The sequence below is a fragment of the Hyperoodon ampullatus genome (assembly GCF_949752795.1).
Source record: "Hyperoodon ampullatus genome assembly, chromosome: 19".
Taxonomy (NCBI): domain Eukaryota; kingdom Metazoa; phylum Chordata; class Mammalia; order Artiodactyla; family Ziphiidae; genus Hyperoodon; species Hyperoodon ampullatus.
Window position 1 is genome coordinate 30,820,687 of NC_136932.1, and position 18,469 is coordinate 30,839,155.

Genomic DNA, 18,469 nt, shown 5'->3' on the forward strand with positions numbered 1-18,469 from the left:
CTGAGGGTGGTGCCCTGCAGTCTGAGTTTAACAAGCCCTGAAGGTAAACTTGATGCACACTAAAGTTTGAGAATACCTGCATTGTGGCAAAGAGGAGCCAGGAATCAAATCACACTCATTTCAAAACTGCTAAGGGGCATCCCACCCTTCTCTCTTCCTCTCAAGAGTGAAATGACTGAAGGAGATGTGGTTAGAGGGATAACCTTGGATATATTCTAACTTTTTTTAAAGCTATTCATGTGTAAAATCCAGCAATTAAGTTTATTTTTTAATAAATTTATTTTATTTATAAATCTATTTATTTATTTATTTTTGGCTGTATTGGGTCTTTGTTGCTGCGCGCAGGCTTTCTCTAGTTGTGGCGAGCAGGGACTACTCTTTGTTGCGTTGCGTGGGCTTCTCATTGCGGTGGCTTTTCTTGGTGCGGAGCAGGGGCTCTAGGCACGTGGGCTCAGTAGTTGTGGCTCGGGGGCTCTAGAGCGCAGGCTCAGTAGCTGCGGCGCATGGGCTTAGTTGTGGGTTCTTAGATGTGGGATCTTCCTGGCCCAGGGCTCGAAGCCGTGTCCCCTGCATTGGCAGGTGGATTTTTAACCACTGTGCCACCAGTGAAGTCCTCAGCAATTACTTGAGACACATCTTACAACAAACAGCCACAGCAGTGAGTGGAGATACCACATTTAACTATCTGTTTTTCATTCTCTGAATACACATTTACTTTGTCTCTGATACGTGTCCAGCCCTGTGCCAGATGCCAGGTGTATATCTGTCATCAAGACAAAGTTCTTGTGGCAATGAAGCTCTGGCCGTAGGAGTTACACACAAAGCAAGCAAATAAAATACTTTCAGAGAGTCAGTACCTGTTATGAAGAAAATGAAACATGGTCATGGGGTAGAGGAAGGTCAGGAAATGCTTCCAAGATGTGAAGGGTGAGAAGGAGCCAATGAAAAGGGATCTGGGAGCAGAGAGTTTCAGGGAGAAGAACAAATGTATGCCAAGATCTTTAGACCCAAATAAGCTTGGTGTGTTTCTGGAAAAGACAAAATGCTAGTGTGTCTTAGAGTATAGTGGGTGAGGAGGGTCCTGGTGTGTCTCTGTTGGATACTGCTTGCCTACAACAACAGTAATAGTCTCTTATTCATTCAAATTGACAATAAAAGATTTTAAAGCCAGAAGAAAAAAAAAAGCCACCTATAACGGGGTACATAACAATATTTATTTTAGATTCATTTGAAAGTCACCGGTTTTATTAAGGCTTCGAGATATTTGCACGGTGTTAATTGCTCTTCTAACAGCCTCTCCCCAGCCAGTCACTGTAAAGCAGGGGGCACATCACTGTTTTGGTTCCTTCCTACTGTCACTCCCTGAAGTTCTTCTGCCTATTTTGTTGACTTATTTTGCTTTGTGTCCCTCTCCCCTTCTAAAATGTGAGTTCCAGGGTAGCAGGACTTCGTCCACATGGTCCACTGCGCGACGCTCCAGGGGCTCAGTAAACGTCTCCGAGACACAGGCCTGCTCCATCCTCGCTGCGGCACTGGGAGGAGGGAGCCCAGGCGCAGGATCCTGGGAGAAGGTGCCAGTGGAGATCGGGGACTGCGGACGCCCCGGGGACAGCCCAGCGCCCAGGGCTGTCCTCCAGGCCACGCCCCTCGGGCCCGCCTCCGGCAGCGCGGGTCCCTTTAAGGGCGGCGAGGCCGCAGCCTCGCTCTGGGGCTTGAGCCTGCGCGCTCGTTTCCCGCTCGCCCCGCGCGCCCCACGCGCCCCGAGCCCCGCGCGCCCCACGCATCCCGCGCGTCCCCGACCCCGCGCGCGCCCCCCGCATCCCGCGACCCCGACGCCCGCTCCCCTGTCCGCAGTGTCTCCTCCCGCGGACATGGCCCTGGTGTTTGCGGCGAGCGCCCGCCAGGGGCCATGATCCGGCTGCGCGGCTGGTGCGCGCGGAGGCCCCGCGGCGCAGCGGTGCCTGCGGGGACCGCTGGGCTGCGCTGGGCGTCGGGCCGGCCTGCCGGCCGCGCCCTGCGGGTGCTGGTGGACATGGACGGCGTGCTGGCCGACTTCGAAGGCGGCTTCCTCAGGAAGTTCCGCGCGCGCTTCCCCGACCAGCCCTTCATCGCGCTGGAGGACCGGCGCGGCTTCTGGGTGTCGGAGCAGTACGACCGCCTGCAGCCCGGGCTGAGCGTGAGCATCCCCGCCCCGGGCGCGCGTGGCCCTGGGCGTCGCCACCGGTAGCACCGGGTCCTAGGGGCCTCTGCGTTCGATAGCTCTTGGTTGTCATCGAGGGCTTCTCAAAATTCAGGAGCACATAAAGCGTAATATACCTAACTCCCCATCTTCAACTGACTTTTTAATTTTGGCCTCAAGTCACATTCCCGTTTCTTCCTCTACCTGAATTTGATGAGCATCTTTACCATCCATTCTTTTTTTCCCCTTTTCCACCAAAGTGTGGTTCCCAGTAGCATTGAGGTTGCGAGTCTTCCTGGACGGCACACAGGGAGTCACGGTGGGTCCGGATCTACTCCTTGGCTTATCCCCTGCCCCAGCCCGCCCAGCTGAGCACCTGAGCTCCGACACCAGGAACGTTCTTAGATCGCTTGGTTTGTCCATTTAAACTACTTTGTGAAAGGAACGGGATCTTGCCATGGACCAACTTAGAAACCCAGTGTTTTCTGCTGTCCCTCAACTGGCCACCTCAGGTGGCTGCCAGGGGGAGTCGATGATGATTTTAGAACCTATTTTGTAACCCCAGGTTGCTGCATTTCCTCCTCTGTGAGGCAGACATTATTTTCTCCCTTGTGAGGTGAGGGAACCTGTCCCATGTCACAGCCAAGAAGGGTCAGCCTGGATCTGAGCTGTCTGTCTGCTTGCCAAGGTCACTCAGTCCTGTCCTCTGTCCTCCTCTAACAGGTGCCAGTTCTTTGATTTACAAAAGGCATCTCGACAGTAATTTGGTTTGTGGAGGGGTGGGTGTTAAAAAGGAAATCAAGCACCATTTCTTTTCATTAACACCAGGCGCTTCAGAAGGCAACTTTCCCCTGAGGCTGGGGTGCTGACCTCTCCCACTCCCTGATACCTAATTAAAAACTTTAAACCAGAGAAAATGCCCTAGTAATTTTTGCAGGCCCAGTAATGTTCACCCCTGCCCTGTGTGTGTCTTCATTCATAGACGGCACTCAGCGTTGCCGTCCGGGTTCTTCCTTTCCTCCCAGGACCGTGTTACTGTGATGCCACTAAACCTGTTACTGAAATGGAAGTCCGTGTGCCCAATGCACAGTGAGGCCAAACAATACCAAAACGTCAGAGTTTGGAACAGAGAAAGGTCTACTGCAGGGCCATGCAAGGAGATGGATGGCTCATGCCTTAAAAACCCCAAACTTCCCAAAAGCTTTCAGCAAAGCCCTTTTCTAGGAAAGGTGAGGGAGGGGCGTGGTTAGTTGGTGCAGACTTCTTGGTGTTAGATCCTTTGTTCTTGAGGTCAGGTCATGGCCAGGTAATGATGTTCCTGTAAATATCCACCAAGCAAATGTTATTCTCTGTTCTGACAAGAAAGGGCAAGGTCTTACGGCACAATTTTCACCCTCGAAGGTCCAGGTCCTGGCTAAGAGGAGGGGGTCTCTGCGGGGGCCGGTTACCCTTCCCCAGAGCGTTCGTCCAGCACCAAGTCTGGGTCCTCCTGCCAGTGTCCAGGCCTGGCTGAAGATGCAGATCTCAGCTGGCGGCTCCCTCAGGTCCAGGTCCCGCAGACTGCCACTGCCATTAGGTCGCCCACCCCCCAGCTCTCCAAGGACAGTGGCTCTTCTAGTCCATTGTGCCAATGTGCGGACTCCGGGTCTAAGGGAATGCGTTACTGTCTTCCAAGAACAAGGCCTGGGAGCAGAACTCGGGCACCAAGGAGGGGTGCTCCGAGAGCTCACTGTGCACTGCTGCTCCAGGGAACATTGCAGGCAATGGGGCTTTAATAGATGCAAACGTGACCTTTATCCCCAGACACAGCTCATAGCAGGACCTCCCTGGTCTCCCCTTGGCTCAGCTGGCCCAGCATCTGCATTAAAACCTCCCTGTCAATCACCCGGCTTCCACATGGAGGCATCCCTGCTTTACAAAATGTGGGTCTTTCTGTGTTTCCTTTGAGCCTCGCTTGCCAAGGGGTGAGCAGGGCAGAGGGGAAGGCATAGCTCATTTTCACTGACTTAGAATCTTACACTGTTAGGGCAGTTGAATGGGCCTTAGAGAAAGGAAGTCCCTTGACCAGGGTTTCAGGGAAAGTTGAGGGGGAGGGAGGTAAGCTGGGGTGCTGAGGGGAAATGGTTAGCCCTGGGCCACAGCCTGCTTTCCACCACTCACACTGCTTCCCTTTGAGTCGGAAGCGCCAAGTTCAAGTTCTGACAGTATCACCCTGAATTGGCCTTGGAAAAAAAGCTTCAGTGAAGCCCTGTTTCCTCATTTGTAAATTGGGGATGGCAGCTCTTGCCACTTGTGGGATGTGAGGCTCAGATAAGAGAGGGCATATATTAGCAATAAGCACTGATTTGCTTAAGCCCATGTAGTTGACAACAGTATTACCCGTGTGACCTCCGTGTACTCCCCGTATGTCGCCGTGGTGGCATTTGTTCTGGGGGGTGTACTGACGGCGGGTGGGGGAGCGCTTCCTGCATTGCACACATGGGACATGGTTTCCTGCTTCTCAGAGGCTGGGGGTTGTCACTTTCCCCTTGTCCTGGCCCTGGAAGGAGGTGACATACTGCAGACTTGAATTTGGGAAGCAGCATAAGACGGACACTCCTAGCCGGGCAGTTGGGAGCCACCTTTTTGCTGTGTGACATTAAGTCAATCCCTTCCCCATTCTGAGCCTCGGTTTTCTCACACGTGAAATGAGGGTCTGGATTGTGGGCTTTTAAACTTTAAAAGCAGCAGAATAGTTGTGTGTGTGTGTGTGTGTGTGTGTGTGTGTGTTTTAATGAAGTATTTTATTGGCATCCCAATGCGTAGCTCAGATAAAGAGCTGTTCTGCTGATGTGGTGCGGAGCCTGGAGCTCTGCCCGGTCGGCCTTCTGCCCGTGCCCCCATCCCTCGTGGTACGGCGGTGCTCTGAAGGGCCTGAGCTCCTCCAGCTGTTGAAAGTGAGATTCCAGCACCGTGGCAGGACCCAGCCCACCCTCACTGCCTCCAGGGGTCCTCTGGCCTTTAGAATCAGGCGAACGTGTGGTTCCTGGGGGCTGGCCTTCTGTCCCCACCAACTCCAGCAGGGCCTGCAGCAGCGCTGGCTTCAGAATCCACAGCCCCAGCACCGTAGCTGGTCCCTGTTGGATCCTCGCAGAAGTTGGATCCCTCCTGCAAAGGGGCCAGAACACACACCAGTGCCAGCTCCCACCCATCCTCCCCCAGGAGCTGCATCCTCGGGGTGTGGGCACGCAGGGTGCTGAGGACCCCGGGCATCACCTGCTCTTCTCCCCTTCTCAGGAGAAGGCCATCAGCATCTGGGAGTCGGAGAATTTCTTCTTTGACCTCGAGCCTCTGCCAGGTGCTGTGGAGGCTGTGAAGCAGATGGCCAACCTGGAGAGGTGAGTTTGTCTCGGCCCAGGGTCCGCGCCCCTTCCCACATCACATCACCTCTGCTTCTCGTTCCTCACCCTGCACGGGCCTGCGCGGTCCATCCTCACGGGACAAGTCTGTAGGCTGTTAAGATGCTTCCATCCAGTAACTTGGGAGAATGTCGAGTCTAATTTGACGGGCTTCGCTGGGTGTTCAGGGTTCATTTATTCAGCAAATATCTGAGAACTGACTGTTAGATGCCTCTGGGCACCAGCGAGTCACAAGTGAACAAAGCGCATTCCCTGCTCTCCTGGAGCTTACAGTCCAGCCAGAGAGCAGGTGTTAAATAGAGCATCACATCCGGGAAGACAACCACGAACTGGGATCAGTGCTGAACACAGAGAGCCAGGTGTGTGAAGGGGTGCGATGGGGAGACCTGGGAGATGGGATGGGGGAAGCAACAGCAAGAGGATGAGGGAAACGTCTGCCTGGTCCGGTGAGCTGAGGCCCCCACCCCAGAACCAGTGCCCACCGCCCATCGAAATTCGGTGGCACTTACAGTGCTCCCCTGAGAACCTTAAAAAAAATAGCCTTATTGAGGTACAATTCACATCCCCTACACCCACATGGTTTTTAGCGGGTTCACAGAGATGTCCAAACATCACCATAGTCAACTTCAGCACATTAACAGTCACTTCCCATTCCTGCTCTCTGCCCTCAGCCTTCGGCAACTGCAGTTGGCTTGCTGTCTCTGGATTTGCCTATTCTGGACGTTTCATATACGTTTCTTACAATACCTTGCCTTCTGTGACTGGCTTCTCTCACTCAGGATGATGTTTCCGGGTTCATGTGTGTCGCAAAATGAATCAGCACTTCATCCCTTTTCACTGCTGAGTGATTCTCCGTCGTGTGGATATGCTACGTTCTGTCCATCCGTTCCTTAGCTGATAGATCTTGGGTGTTTCTTCTTTTTAGATATGAAGAATAACACTGCTGTGAACATTCATGTACAAGGTTTTTTGTGGTCGCATGTTTTTACTTCTCTTAGATGTGTACCAAGGAGTGGAACTGCTGGGTCAGATGCTGAATCCAAACTACTTTCAAAGCAGCTGCGCCATTTTACATTCCCAGTAGCAATGTCTGAGGGATCCAATTTCTCCTCCCCAGCACTTGCTATGGTCCTTTTTTTTTTTTTTTTTTTTTTTTTTGCGGTACGCGGGCCTCTCACTGTTGTGGCCTCTCCCGTTGCAGAGCACAGGCTCCGGACGCGCAGGCTCAGCGGCCATGGCTCACGGGCCCAGCCACTCCGCGGCACGTGGGATCCTCCCTGACTGGGGCAGGAACCCATGTCCCCTGCATCGGCAGGCGGACTCTCAACCACTGCGCCACCAGGGAAGCCCGCTATGGTCTTTTTGATTGCAGCCATCCTAGTGGGTGTGAAGTGGTATCTCATTGTGGTTTTAATTTGCATTTCTCTGAAGACTAATGTTGTTAAGCATCTTTTGGAGTGCATATTAGCTATTTGTGTATATATATACACATATATATATATTTTTTTTTTTTGGTGGCAATGAATGTTTTTAATGAACCTGAATTAGCTGATACAAAAGCATATTTCAAGAGCATCAGAAACTTAAAGATAGTTGAAAAGGCAAAAACCAGCTATTTTACTTCAAGACACCCAAGTCCCCCTTGCATACAAAAAAATATAGAAAAAGTTTACCTGGCGGTCACTGCTTAAATGTTGAAGTCTAATTCCAGATTGATGATACTGATACAGGATGTAGTTACTAATTAATCCATGCTAGCCCGCCCCAAACTAACTTAACGTTGGTAAAAATGATCACATATACATAAGCGAATCCCGATTACTAGTGACGCTGCCTTCTCACCCTTAATACAATTTAATGTCCAGTTTCAGCCATCTGATGGGTCTAACAGAGAACCACTTACATGGTCACTTAATAAAGATTTTATTTTCTTTATTTGATGATAACGACAAAGGCTAGAGCCTAGTACTTAAGCTACCCAGGCAGAGCCACTAAAGGCAGCTATGAAAGCTGAAGAGAGCCGTAGAGGCAGGACACAGGCAGCGTGAGCCGGGCTGCTGAGCTGGTGCTCACCCCTGCATTTCTGCGAGGGCGGGGAAGCCAAAATCACTGACTGCTCTCCCTGCTGACTTGAATTGACAGTTTTTTTCTCCAACCATCTTGTTACTGATTGCATTCCACCGTATCTAGTTAAATACAAAGAATCAGCCTCCATAATAAAATCACCTTTTTCAGAACACCAGCCATACACAATACATTCAGAATTATTGGGTGCTTTTTTTTTTCGTCTTTTTTTCCTTGAACTTGTAGGCGTCTGAGTGTCTTTTGTTTCTTCTTTTACACCAGATATGGGCTGTTTGAAAACTATCTCATTATCTTTATCATCATCACTCATTTTAGCCACTTCAGATTTTCGTTTCTCCAAAAATGGTGTACAAACCGGCGTGGGGCCCTGGCTATCCACAGTCTTCTCAGGAGTGTTAGGAGTGACCAAAGCTGCTTTTTTCTTCTTCTTACATAAAGCCTGGTGCTTTCTGGAATTACGAGCACCAGTGTTTGAAGCATTTTCCTCATTTTTATGTAAGACCAGTGAAGGGAAGTTATAATCAATTCCCTTCATAGCCAATCTCTTCCTGAGTGATTTTTCCTTCTTTTTAAGTCGCTCTTCCATCCGTAGCTTTTGAAGAAGTGTCCAATGCTGATTATACCGTTTCACTGCTGGATACGATGGCCTTTTAAATGGCATATGCCACTCCCTAAAAAGTTTTTCATGTACTTTTTCGGGTGGTATAAAATGACACTTCAAGAGTCTTTCGCCAAAAAGGTAGTTGTTCATCGTTTCAGCAGCTATTTTGGCAACATCTTCAGATTCAAACTCCACAAAGCCATAGCCTTTGCTATTTCCAGTCTTGGTACTCCTGGACAGTCTGAATCTTGTAACAGTGCCAAACTGGGAGAAATATGCTCGGATCTGGGTTTCATAAAGCGATGGAGGTAAGTGGCCCACATAGATCACTCCAGGAGTAAGTTTTTGTTTCTCCTGTTGCTTGCTTGCGCGCCGGCGAACCTGCGCCACCTCCTTCTTAAACTTGGTATCCTCCTGCGGGTTCAGGGACAGGAGCGGCTTGGCCGGTCCAGTCAGGGCCGCCATGTCGCCAGCTCGCAGGCGAAAAACTATATATTTTTTTGATAAATGGTTATTCAAATCCTTTGCTAATTTTTTTCAATTTATTTGTCTTTTTTTGTTATTGTTAACTCATAAGACTGCTTTATATATTCTGGATAACAAGTCCCTTGTGAGATATATGACTTGCAGATATATTCTCTCATTCTGTGGATTGTTGTTTTACTTTCTGGGTGGTGTCCTTTGAAACCTGAAGTTTTTATTTTGATATAATTCAATTTATTTATTTTTTTTTCTTTTATCGTTTGTGTTTTTGGTGCCGTATCTAAGGATCCTTTGCCTAATCCAAGGTCACAAAGATTTGCTCCTATGTTTTCTTCCAAGAGTTTTATAGTTTAAGCTCTTATATTTAGGTCTTTGATCCATTTTAATTTTTGCATATGGTGTGAGGAAGGGGGTCCCACTTCCTTCTTTGTCACGTGGAAAATCCAGTTGTCCCAGAACCATTTGTTGAAAAGACTCTTCTTTCCTCTGTTGAATGGTCTTGGCTTCCTTGTTAAAAGTTAATTGGCCACAGATGTTAGGATTTACTTCTAGGCTTGTATAACTTTTATTGCTCACAATTTTGCTTGAATTTAGCAACAACGATGACAAATCAAACATAAGGTATGGGGCTTCCCTGGTGGCGCAGTGGTTGAGAGTCTGCCTGCCGGTGCAGGGGACATGGGTTCGTGCCCCAGTCTGGGAAGATCCCACATGCCGCGGAGCGGCTGGGCCCGTGAGCCGTGGCCACTGAGCCTGCGCGTCCGGAGCCTGTGCTCCGCAACGGGAGAGGCCATAGCAGTGAGAGGCCCGTGTACCGCAAAACAAACAAACAAACAAACAAACAAAAAAAACATAAGGTATGATTTGGCTTTCACTGTGCCGTGTAACTGCCTTCAAACATTGTCTGCTTTCAAAGTTCTAACATGATAAATAGGCATCAGAGAAACACAAAATGCTTAGAGTTTGGGTTGACCTGTAGGATGGTTTGGTTGATAATTTATCTTTAGACTTGAGTCCAGGCCCTGCAGAGTAGTGTATTCTACTCTGGTCTATGATTTGAACCTGATTTACACCAGAATAATGTACTATAACTTCTTCCACCTGTAGCAAGAGCCTGGCGAGGCAAAGAATGTGTATTTTTGCACTGAAGCTTTTAAAAGCTCTGTTCTTGTCTGGATCCGCATTTCCTGGACCACATTCACCAACTGTATTCTGGGGAGCTGGATTGCACGGTGGTTAAGTCTCAGTCTGAACTGGAGTTAGACTGCTTCTCCAGAATCGAACCCTCAGCGAGTTTCTAAACTTTCAGTTTCTTCATCTGTAAAATGTGTGCAGTGTAAATGTTAGCTGCCACTGTTACTATTCTGCAGGACATAATAGGTGTGCAACAGAAGGGTGTTCTTTTTTTCTTTTTTAATATTTATTTATTTATTATTTATTTATTTTGGCTGCACCGGGTCTTAGTTGCGGCATGTGGGATCTTAGTTCCCTGACCAGGGATTGAACCCAGGCCCCCTGCATTGGGAGTGTGGAGTCTTAACCACTGGACCAACAGGGAAGTCCCAAGAAGAGTGTTCTTTGACTAAAGCAGCGTGGGAAATATCAATGAGAGGTGTCTTTCTTGTGGAACTTCTCAAAGCTTTTAGCTTGTGGACGTGCATTGAGATTCTTCAGGGGGCGGCAGAGGAGGAAGCTTTCTTTATTTTTTATTTTTTAATTTATTTTTATTTTTGGCTGCATTGGGTCTTTGTTGCTGTGCACGGGCTTTCTCTAGTTGCGGCAAGCGGGGGCTACTCTTCGTTGCGGTGCGCGGGCTTCTCATTGAGGTAGCTTTGGGGGAGCACAGGCTCTAGGCACGTGGGCTTCAGTAGTTGTGGCGCATGGGCTCAGTAGTTGTGGCTCATGGACTTAGTTGCTCCGTGGCATGTGGGATCTTCCCGGATCAGGGCTCAAACCTGTGTCCCCCGCATTGGCAAGTGGATTCCTAACCACTGCACCACCAGGGAAGTCCCAAGGAGGCAGCTTTCTTCTCGTGGGTTCTGGCCCAGAGCACTTTTTCACAGCTGCCCTATTAACACATTTGCAGAAATTCCAGTCTGAGATGTCCAGGTTGAGACCACACCACTGGTACTTTGCTTCCACTTTGGCTCTTAGCGGGTGGACGATTCTGACGGTCAGTCCATGCCCAGAGTTTGGGCTGAGAGAGGGGTCTAGTGGATGGCTAATCAAGTGGATGGCTCTGTGTCTTGTGCTTTGTGCAGGAAATGAGCAAGGTGACGTGTTAGAGGTCACCAGGGAGGGGCTACTTCAGGTGCAGATGCTTCTCCAAGGGGGTGATATCTGACGTCAGACCTGTAGGATCGGAATGAGTAGTGAAGGGCAGCGGGGAGCAAGGGTACAGGGCCTGGGAGCGGAAGGGGTTTGCTGACTTGGGTAGCAAATGAGGCCAGGAGGGTGAGGTTTCAGTGAGTGTGGGGCAGGTGGGATGTGGAGGAAGAGGTAGAAGAGAGAAGGGTGTCATCTAACTTAGGTTTTAAAAACATGGGCTCGGGCGCTGAGTTTGGCATTTCCTTGGCATTTCTCCAAAGGAGAGTTACAGATGGCAATTAAGTGCGTGAAAGTTTGCCTCAACATCATTCATCCTTAGGGAAATAAGTCCAAACCACAGTAAAAAGCCTCTCTGCACCACTAGAATGACTGTCGTAAAAAAGATGGACGATCGTGCGTGTAGCCAAGGATGGAGAGAGCTTGGAATCCTTATCGCTGGTGGTGGGATTGTAACCGGTGCAGCTGCCTTGGAAGCCGCATCCTCAGGATGTTGGATACAGAGCCACCTGTAACCCAGCAGTCGCACCCGAGAGAAACGAAGACACAGGTCCACACGGACCCTGCGCACGGGCGTCCCCAGCGCCACAGTTCCTGGGTGGAAGCAGCCCCTCTGTCCATCCGTGGTAGCATGTAAACTGAACGTGGAGCATCTATACAAGGGACATTACTGGGCAGTAAAAAGGCCCACGGTTCCAGTGCCCTTGAAAACATGACCCTAAATGAAAGAAACCAGTCACAAGAGACCACGTACTGTGGGGTTCCGTTAACATGAGATGTCCAGAGCAGGCAAATCCACGGAGACAGGAAGCAGGCGGAGACCCAGGGTGCCCGAGACACCACGCCCTCTGCCCGGGGCCTCAGTCTGACATAGGCCTCTCGGGACTGCTTTCCAGGGATCCTGTCTCCCGTGGGCTTGGCCCGATGAGACAGTAGGTGCCGCTCTGGGGGCAGGTGCCAGCTTGATGAGGACTGGGGACCAGCTGGCACTGCTGGCGGGCGCCGGGCCCGGGGCCGCAGGAGGACCTGGCGCAGCACAGACCACGAGGGTCCACCAGGGTCCACAGGAGTGCTCAAAGCCCGAGCCGCCCGGCCGTACCCTTGACCTAGAGACTCCGGCTTGGCTTGTAGGTTTCCTGCTTCTGCGCCGTGTGAGGCCCTGATGTACGTCCCTTGAGTAGCTGGCTCTGGTCCTGTAATGCCTTCCTCGCAGGCTGGTACTCACCGTTTCTTGGCATTTCCTGTCACATCCCAGGGACGGCTGTTCCTCAGCTTTGCCAACCTGCATGGCTGGCTGCACGGGGCTGCCCTGTGGTTTGCCTGGCCTTGAGCTGGTGTCGGGCCAGGGCTGGGGTCACACGCGGCGGCCGGGGCCGGGTGGACAGGGCATCGCTGGCCATCGGGGGCCGGGCTCGGGCAGGGGGACGCTGGCGCCCAGCCTCACCCTCTGCCTCTCCCCCAGCACGGACGTCTTCATCTGCACCAGCCCCATCAAGATGTACAAGTACTGTCCCTTCGAGAAGGTAAGTCGCCTGGGATTGGGCCTCTTCTTGCTTTGCTCCGTGTCCCAGGGAAGAGCTTGGACCCACATCCATGGCCGCTGCCTGCCGGGGCTGCCCCTCCTCCAGTCCAGCCTCCCGGGTCTGGGCCAGGGCCTCCTCCCAGCAGAGTCTGAAATTCTGCTGCACCCTCTGGGTGGACCTGGCGAGGCACCAGGTTCTGTGGGAAGGTGACCGTCCCCGTTGGTGCAGCATCAACGTGAAGGATGGGACGAGGAGAGGATGTGGGTCGGGGAGGGGCTGGAGGCCACCCAAACCAAGTATTTGGGCATGAAAAGCCTCACAAAGGTGAGACAGTGAAACTGCAGTTTGCTACATACTCACTTCGTCATCTTTATTGAAAGTAGGTAGAATTACATAAAACTGAGACTTCTCTGGAGATTGGGAACTTGCAGGGTTGCCAAACCCAGAGGGTTGGTCTGTTCCCCGGAGGTAGGTTCACACCAGAGGTGGGCCCAGGGCTGCTCCTGCCACGAGGAAGCCAAGGAGCTTCCCAAGTCTGGGAAGGTGGGGCTCGGGGCCCAAACCCCCTGCTCGGGGGCCGACCTCGGCAGGGGTCCAGTGTGTCCTCTCGGGACCTCTCCTCGCCCGGCTCCACGTGAGAAGAAAACACACACGGTCAGCCAACGATCGGCGCCTCCTGCGCTTCACATGGAAGGGATGCGCCCTCATTGGGGGGTTGCGGGCGCTGGCCTCCACTGTGTGCCTCGTGCTCAGGACGCCCCTCAACCTGCCAGGACCGTGAGTGCAGCTCACCGCGGGGGGCAAGTGACTCAGCTTGGTCAGCGCGGGTGGGCTTGGGCCTGGAGGCATGTCCAGTCCCCAGCAGAGCAGTGAACTGGAGGCTCAGCATCCCCTGCACGCTGGCTAGAAGTGGGCATCGTCTGGCCCCTCGCGAGACCCCCAGCAGAAACTCTGGGAGTAGCCAGTGTGTTTCCACAAGCCCCCAGGTGCGCCATGTTTGAGAACCGCTGGGCTGGGGCAGCAGTTTCAGACAGGGCTGCGGTGGAGGCGAGGCTGGCTGTCCGGCCCTCACAGTCCTCATCCTGCCCCTGCAGCCTCAACCCAGCACTCCCCTCTGAGTTCCAGTTGGCTCCGACCTGCCGTGTCTGTCCCCGGGGTACCGACGTCCTTGTCCCACGTCCGCCCCTACCTCCGAGGCTGGAAGCACCACCCTTCTTACCCCTCTGTACCTCAGCAAGCCTGCTTCCTGCTGATGCTGTTTCTCAAGCACACCTCTGTCTACATGGCCATCTGGGGAGAAATGATGACATAGCCTCCGGAGCTGCCTGTGCATTTCAGCTCCACACGCACACCCCCGGGGGTGCGGGACATGTCCCACCGGCCCTACTTTAAAGCCTTTAGTTGTCTCTGCAGCAGCTGTGTCACCAAATGCTGCTCTTCCCTGAGGCCATGGAAAGACCTCCTCCCTCGAAAGTCTAGTAACTTTTGCTGCATGTGGTTCGGATTCGGTTTGGGTCGTCTTGACAGATTCTGGTTCGGGAATAACACCACCACTTTACCTCGGATGGCTCTGTGTTCGCCAGGCCGAACTGTTGCCTGCCCAAGTGTCTTCAGGGACCAGAGTTACGACTGGGTGGAAAACGAGCCACCTTCCCTCCCCAGCCCCGCCCCCTCAGCGGTGCCCTCGGACCCCGGCCCCCACCCTGGCCGAGCCCGGGAGTCAGACGAGAGCTCTGGGTCTCAGACCCCCCACCCAGCCTCTCAGGGCCTCTGTCTCATAACCAGTGCAGTTGTGATGATGCCTCCCTGGGTTGTAGGAAGGATGCAGAAGGCGGCATTCACCACCTTGCTAGCAGTAAACGTCACCCCTGTGTCTTCTCTTTGGCCCAGAGACCCCCACCCAGCACAAAAGAAAGAACCTCAGTGCACTTTTCTCAAACCAGAAAGCCTGGGCAGTTTCAACGGTTGATTTATGTTTTCTGCATTCTTGGATCCTGGAAAAATAAGTTAGGTGCAAAGTTGCCTATACAGTTTAATTAAAAACTACATTTTGAAACGTGGTAAATTTTTATTAAAAAAGGGAAGGAAGGAAATTCTGCCAACTATAGATGCTTCTCTAACTTTCCTTGATTTCCCAAATTTTCTTTGATTAGCCATTACTTTTGCAATAAAAAAGTAAACGCTTTTTTGGTTGGCAGTCATTCGGCAAACGTTTACTGGGCACCTGCTGCAACGCTAGGCATCTGGGGCTTAAAAAAGCCGTCTCTTTGCTCTAGGGAGCTGAGGAGAGTGTGGCAGGAAGAGAGACAGTCATCACTCTGTCACAGGTTCTGTGGTCACCCAGGGAGGAGGCCAGGGCAGGTTCCTTGGGGAAAGTAAGAATTGGGTGGAGTCACGGAAATGAGAAGGCAAAGCACTTGGGAGGACAAGTTCTGAGTAGACCTGATGCGGCTGAGGAGAGAATCTCTGAGCTTAAAGGTATCTCAGTGGACACCCTCCAAACTGAAGAGCAAAGAGGAAGCAGAGCCTGCCTGCCCTCCTCCCCGGGTTGGCCTGGAGACGCAGCTCCGATGGCTCCCCGTGGGCCTGGAACGCATTCCTGTGGGATGTCTGTGCCCTGCCCCCCACCCTCTGTCACCCCCTTGTTTTACTGCCTCAGAGCCTTCGGGGTGCCCACCTGCTGCGCGGCTGTTGTGAGGCTTCAGCGCGGGGTGCGATGGAGCCCTCGGAGCAGCTGAGCTGGAACCGGAGCCCCGGCCGCCCCACCTCCCCTGGCCATGCGGGGGCTGCCGTGCCCCCGTCAGGGCCTCTCCTCCCAGCCAGAGGCCTGGGGTGTCCGCACCCTGGCCTAGTGGACGGCCCAGGAGTCAGCTCGTCTGCTGTCAGTCCAGCTCGGTGTGGAGACTTAGCCTCGCGAAGCTGTTTTGTGAACATGACGGCCCCCTGTTATCTTGTGATGGGGGGTCTTCCTGAGAAGGTGGCCAGTGTGGTCATTTGCATGGGGTCCTCCACCTGCTGGGCAAGGTCACTCAGGAGCAGGGCGTCAGGGGAGCCCCCGGACACGCCCGCACCCCCGGCACTGGCACCATCTGCTTGAGACCCTCTCCCGCTCCCGTCACGGGTCCAGTCCTCACGTGGCCTCCGGACGAAAATTCACCGGGTAGGACAGGAGGACGGCCCGTCTGTAAGGGGTTGTTTCGATGCGCCTTGGAGCTCCGTCCCCCTTTCCTTGCCCTAGAGCCTCGCCGCGGGGGCCGGGGCGTCTGCTCAGAGCCACGATTCTGCCGCTTTGTGGCCGAAGGGCCGGGACGGTCCTGTTGTCCCCTGAGCGTGGCAGTCTCCCAGGGGGGCCCCTCTTGCAGGAGAGCCGGCTGTGCCCCCTCACAGCTCCACCTCCCCCCGCCTGCTGTCATTCCAGTACGCCTGGGTGGAGAAGCACTTCGGCCCTGACTTTCTAGAGCAGATCGTGCTGACCAGAGACAAGACCGTGGTCTCCGCCGACCTCCTCATAGACGACCGCGTGGACATCACAGGCAAGTGGCCTGCAGCGGGGGAGGGGCGAGCGTGGCGGCCGGGCCTCCCGGCCCCTGACCCCCCTCACTCACCAGACATGTGTTAGGCATCACATCCAGCCTTAAGCCGCGCGTGGAGGGAGACAAGATTCTTCTCCGCGTCCAGCCTCGGAAGGGGCCCCACGGGGAGTCAGGAAGAGTGGGTCCTGGCTCTGGGGTAACTCTCTGGGTGGCCTTGAGTGAGTCCCTTTATACCTTGAAGCCTTGCCCTCGTACAAAATGAGGGCTGGACTCTGGCTTCCAAACGTTTGTTTTTAGCAACAGAATCCCCCCCCCTTTTTTTTCCCCAGAAGTAATTTGGACTGAACCTCATGTTAAAGCAGAAAAGCAAAGCCTAATCTCTCTAGTTGAAGGTGGTTTGGGAGCTGTATTTGTCCCTTTAGCTTATGGGTGACCCCCTCCCAAAAAATAAACAAACAAACCTTGGATTTGCTTAGAAAGGAGAGGGGAAACTTATTGGTTCATCAAACTGAAAATCTGGGGTAGGAGGGCTTCAGGCACGGCTGGATCTAGGAGCTCAAACAACCTCCATCAGAATTTGGTTTCTTTATCTCCTGGTTCTGCTGTTCTCGCTGTGCCTGCATACTCTGGCAGACGCTCCCCTCCTGGTAGCCATCACTAGTTTCAGGGTTAAATCCTATTCTTTTGGACACCTCAGTGGGAAAATTTGAAATATTCCTTCCCTGATGATTTTTGGAGCTGGCTTGGGAAACATGCCCATCTGACACCCCGGTCAGTGTCCAGAAGGTAGAATCCACAGGTGTGCCTGCCACTGACCTCCCCGACCGCACGGTTTCCCTAGGACAGTCAGGGCACAGTGCGGGGGTGGAGGAGGCCATGACTTCGAGGGGCCCAGGGACCCACTCAGCTTCTGTGGGGGGCAGGGGAGAGGCCGTACCCAAAGGGCAGGTCACCACTGGCGGCGTCAGTGTGGACCCAAGGGACTGAAGCCTGCGGGGCTTGTGGGGCCCACGGTCAACAGCTGGTGACGGAGCTGGTCCAGGCAGCGCAGGATGGCTGGGCACAGGGGCGGGGAGGGCGGGTGTCTTGAGGCTCAGCCTCCAGCAGAGTCCGTGGCCGTAGGGAGCACGTGGTCACTCTTCGCCGAGCACCTGCTGTGGGCTCTGGGGCTGCGAGGGGGCCCGCGTCCAACCCCCGTGAGACAGGGCTGGTGCGATCGCCTGCGGCCCCGACTTGGGACTGAGGTGCTGCTTTCCCCCCAGGGGCCGAGCCGAACCCCCGCTGGGAGCACGTGCTCTTCACGGCCTGTCACAACCGGCACATGCGGCTGCAGCCCCCCGGCCGCAGGCTGCACTCATGGGCAGACGACTGGAGGGCCGTCCTGGACAGCAAGCGGCCCCGCTGAGCTGGCTGAGCCCCGGCCCCGCACATTGCCCGGCCTGGCCTTACATGCACCTCGGGGCAAGGCTGGCCCAGGGCCCTGGACAGGACACAGGCAGCCAGGCCGACCTCAGGCCTCCGGTCAGGGAGGAGCCCGGGGCGTTGTTCAGAGGGGACAGCCCTCCCCTCCCTCAGGGAAGCCCCCTCCCCGGCCAGCAGCCGCCTGGTCTGAGGGTGACGTAGGAGCAGGTGGGGACAACCGCCCCGCTCTGAACCACGGCCCCTGCTGCCCGGCGCCCAGGGGTCTCCCCTGTGGACCTGCCCCGGATCCAGCAAACACGGTGCGAGTTCTGGGCCATGCCAGGCTCTGTGCCAGGGGTCCTCCCTGGGCCCCGCCTCTGACTGGCTAGAGGGCTCTGTTTGCCCCCCCACTCCCCCCCCTACCCGGGGGCTGAAGGCTTGGATGTTCGCTGAAGGCGTGAACAATAAATGCTGTTCTCTAGTCCCCGCCCCAAGGTCCTCTGGCATCTGGCCCCCGGGTGCCCAGCTGTCCCCCTGCACTGCTGAGAGCCTGGGTTGGGGGTGCAGCTTGATGGGTCTACCTCACCACGGGGCCGCATGGGGCCGGGAGGGGCGGGCCCTGACGGTGGCGCAGGTGGCAGCGCTGGCGGCTGCGGTGTCCCCGGGCGGGAAGTGGCCCCGTAACTGGCCACCCACGGCCCGTGCTTTCTTGCCCACTCCTGCCCCCGCTGTGCTCCCCACGGCTGCCCTCCTGGGACCCCCTGGTTGTCCCTTGGGCCCTGGGGGTGGGTCGGGCAGGAGGAAAGGTGAGGAGAGCGGCCGGTGGGTCCCGACTGGAGGGTATCGGGGCTGCATCACGTGGGCTGGAGGCCCCCGGCCCGAGCAGGGTAGTGTCCGGAGGAGTCCCGGCCGCCCTGGCCTGAGGCCCGGGAAGGAAACGA

General features: G+C 54.1%; 2 protein-coding genes across 2 annotated transcripts; one reads left to right on the forward strand and one right to left on the reverse strand.

Annotated features, from left to right (window-relative positions):
- Window positions 1-1,909: 1,909 nt before the first annotated feature.
- On the forward strand, window positions 1,910-17,532 carry NT5M (5',3'-nucleotidase, mitochondrial; the record flags this gene model as incomplete). The annotated part of the gene is made up of 5 exons (XM_079724699.1): window positions 1,910-2,176; window positions 5,456-5,556; window positions 12,534-12,594; window positions 16,013-16,127; window positions 17,390-17,532. 5 exons carry the CDS (start codon window positions 1,910-1,912, stop codon window positions 17,530-17,532), a joined length of 687 nt encoding a protein of 228 aa, XP_079580825.1.
- On the reverse strand, window positions 7,579-8,728 carry LOC307067449 (MKI67 FHA domain-interacting nucleolar phosphoprotein-like; the record flags this gene model as incomplete). The annotated part of the gene is made up of 2 exons (XM_079724899.1): window positions 7,579-7,660; window positions 7,827-8,728. 2 exons carry the CDS (start codon window positions 8,726-8,728, stop codon window positions 7,579-7,581), a joined length of 984 nt encoding a protein of 327 aa, XP_079581025.1.
- Window positions 17,533-18,469: the final 937 nt, after the last annotated feature.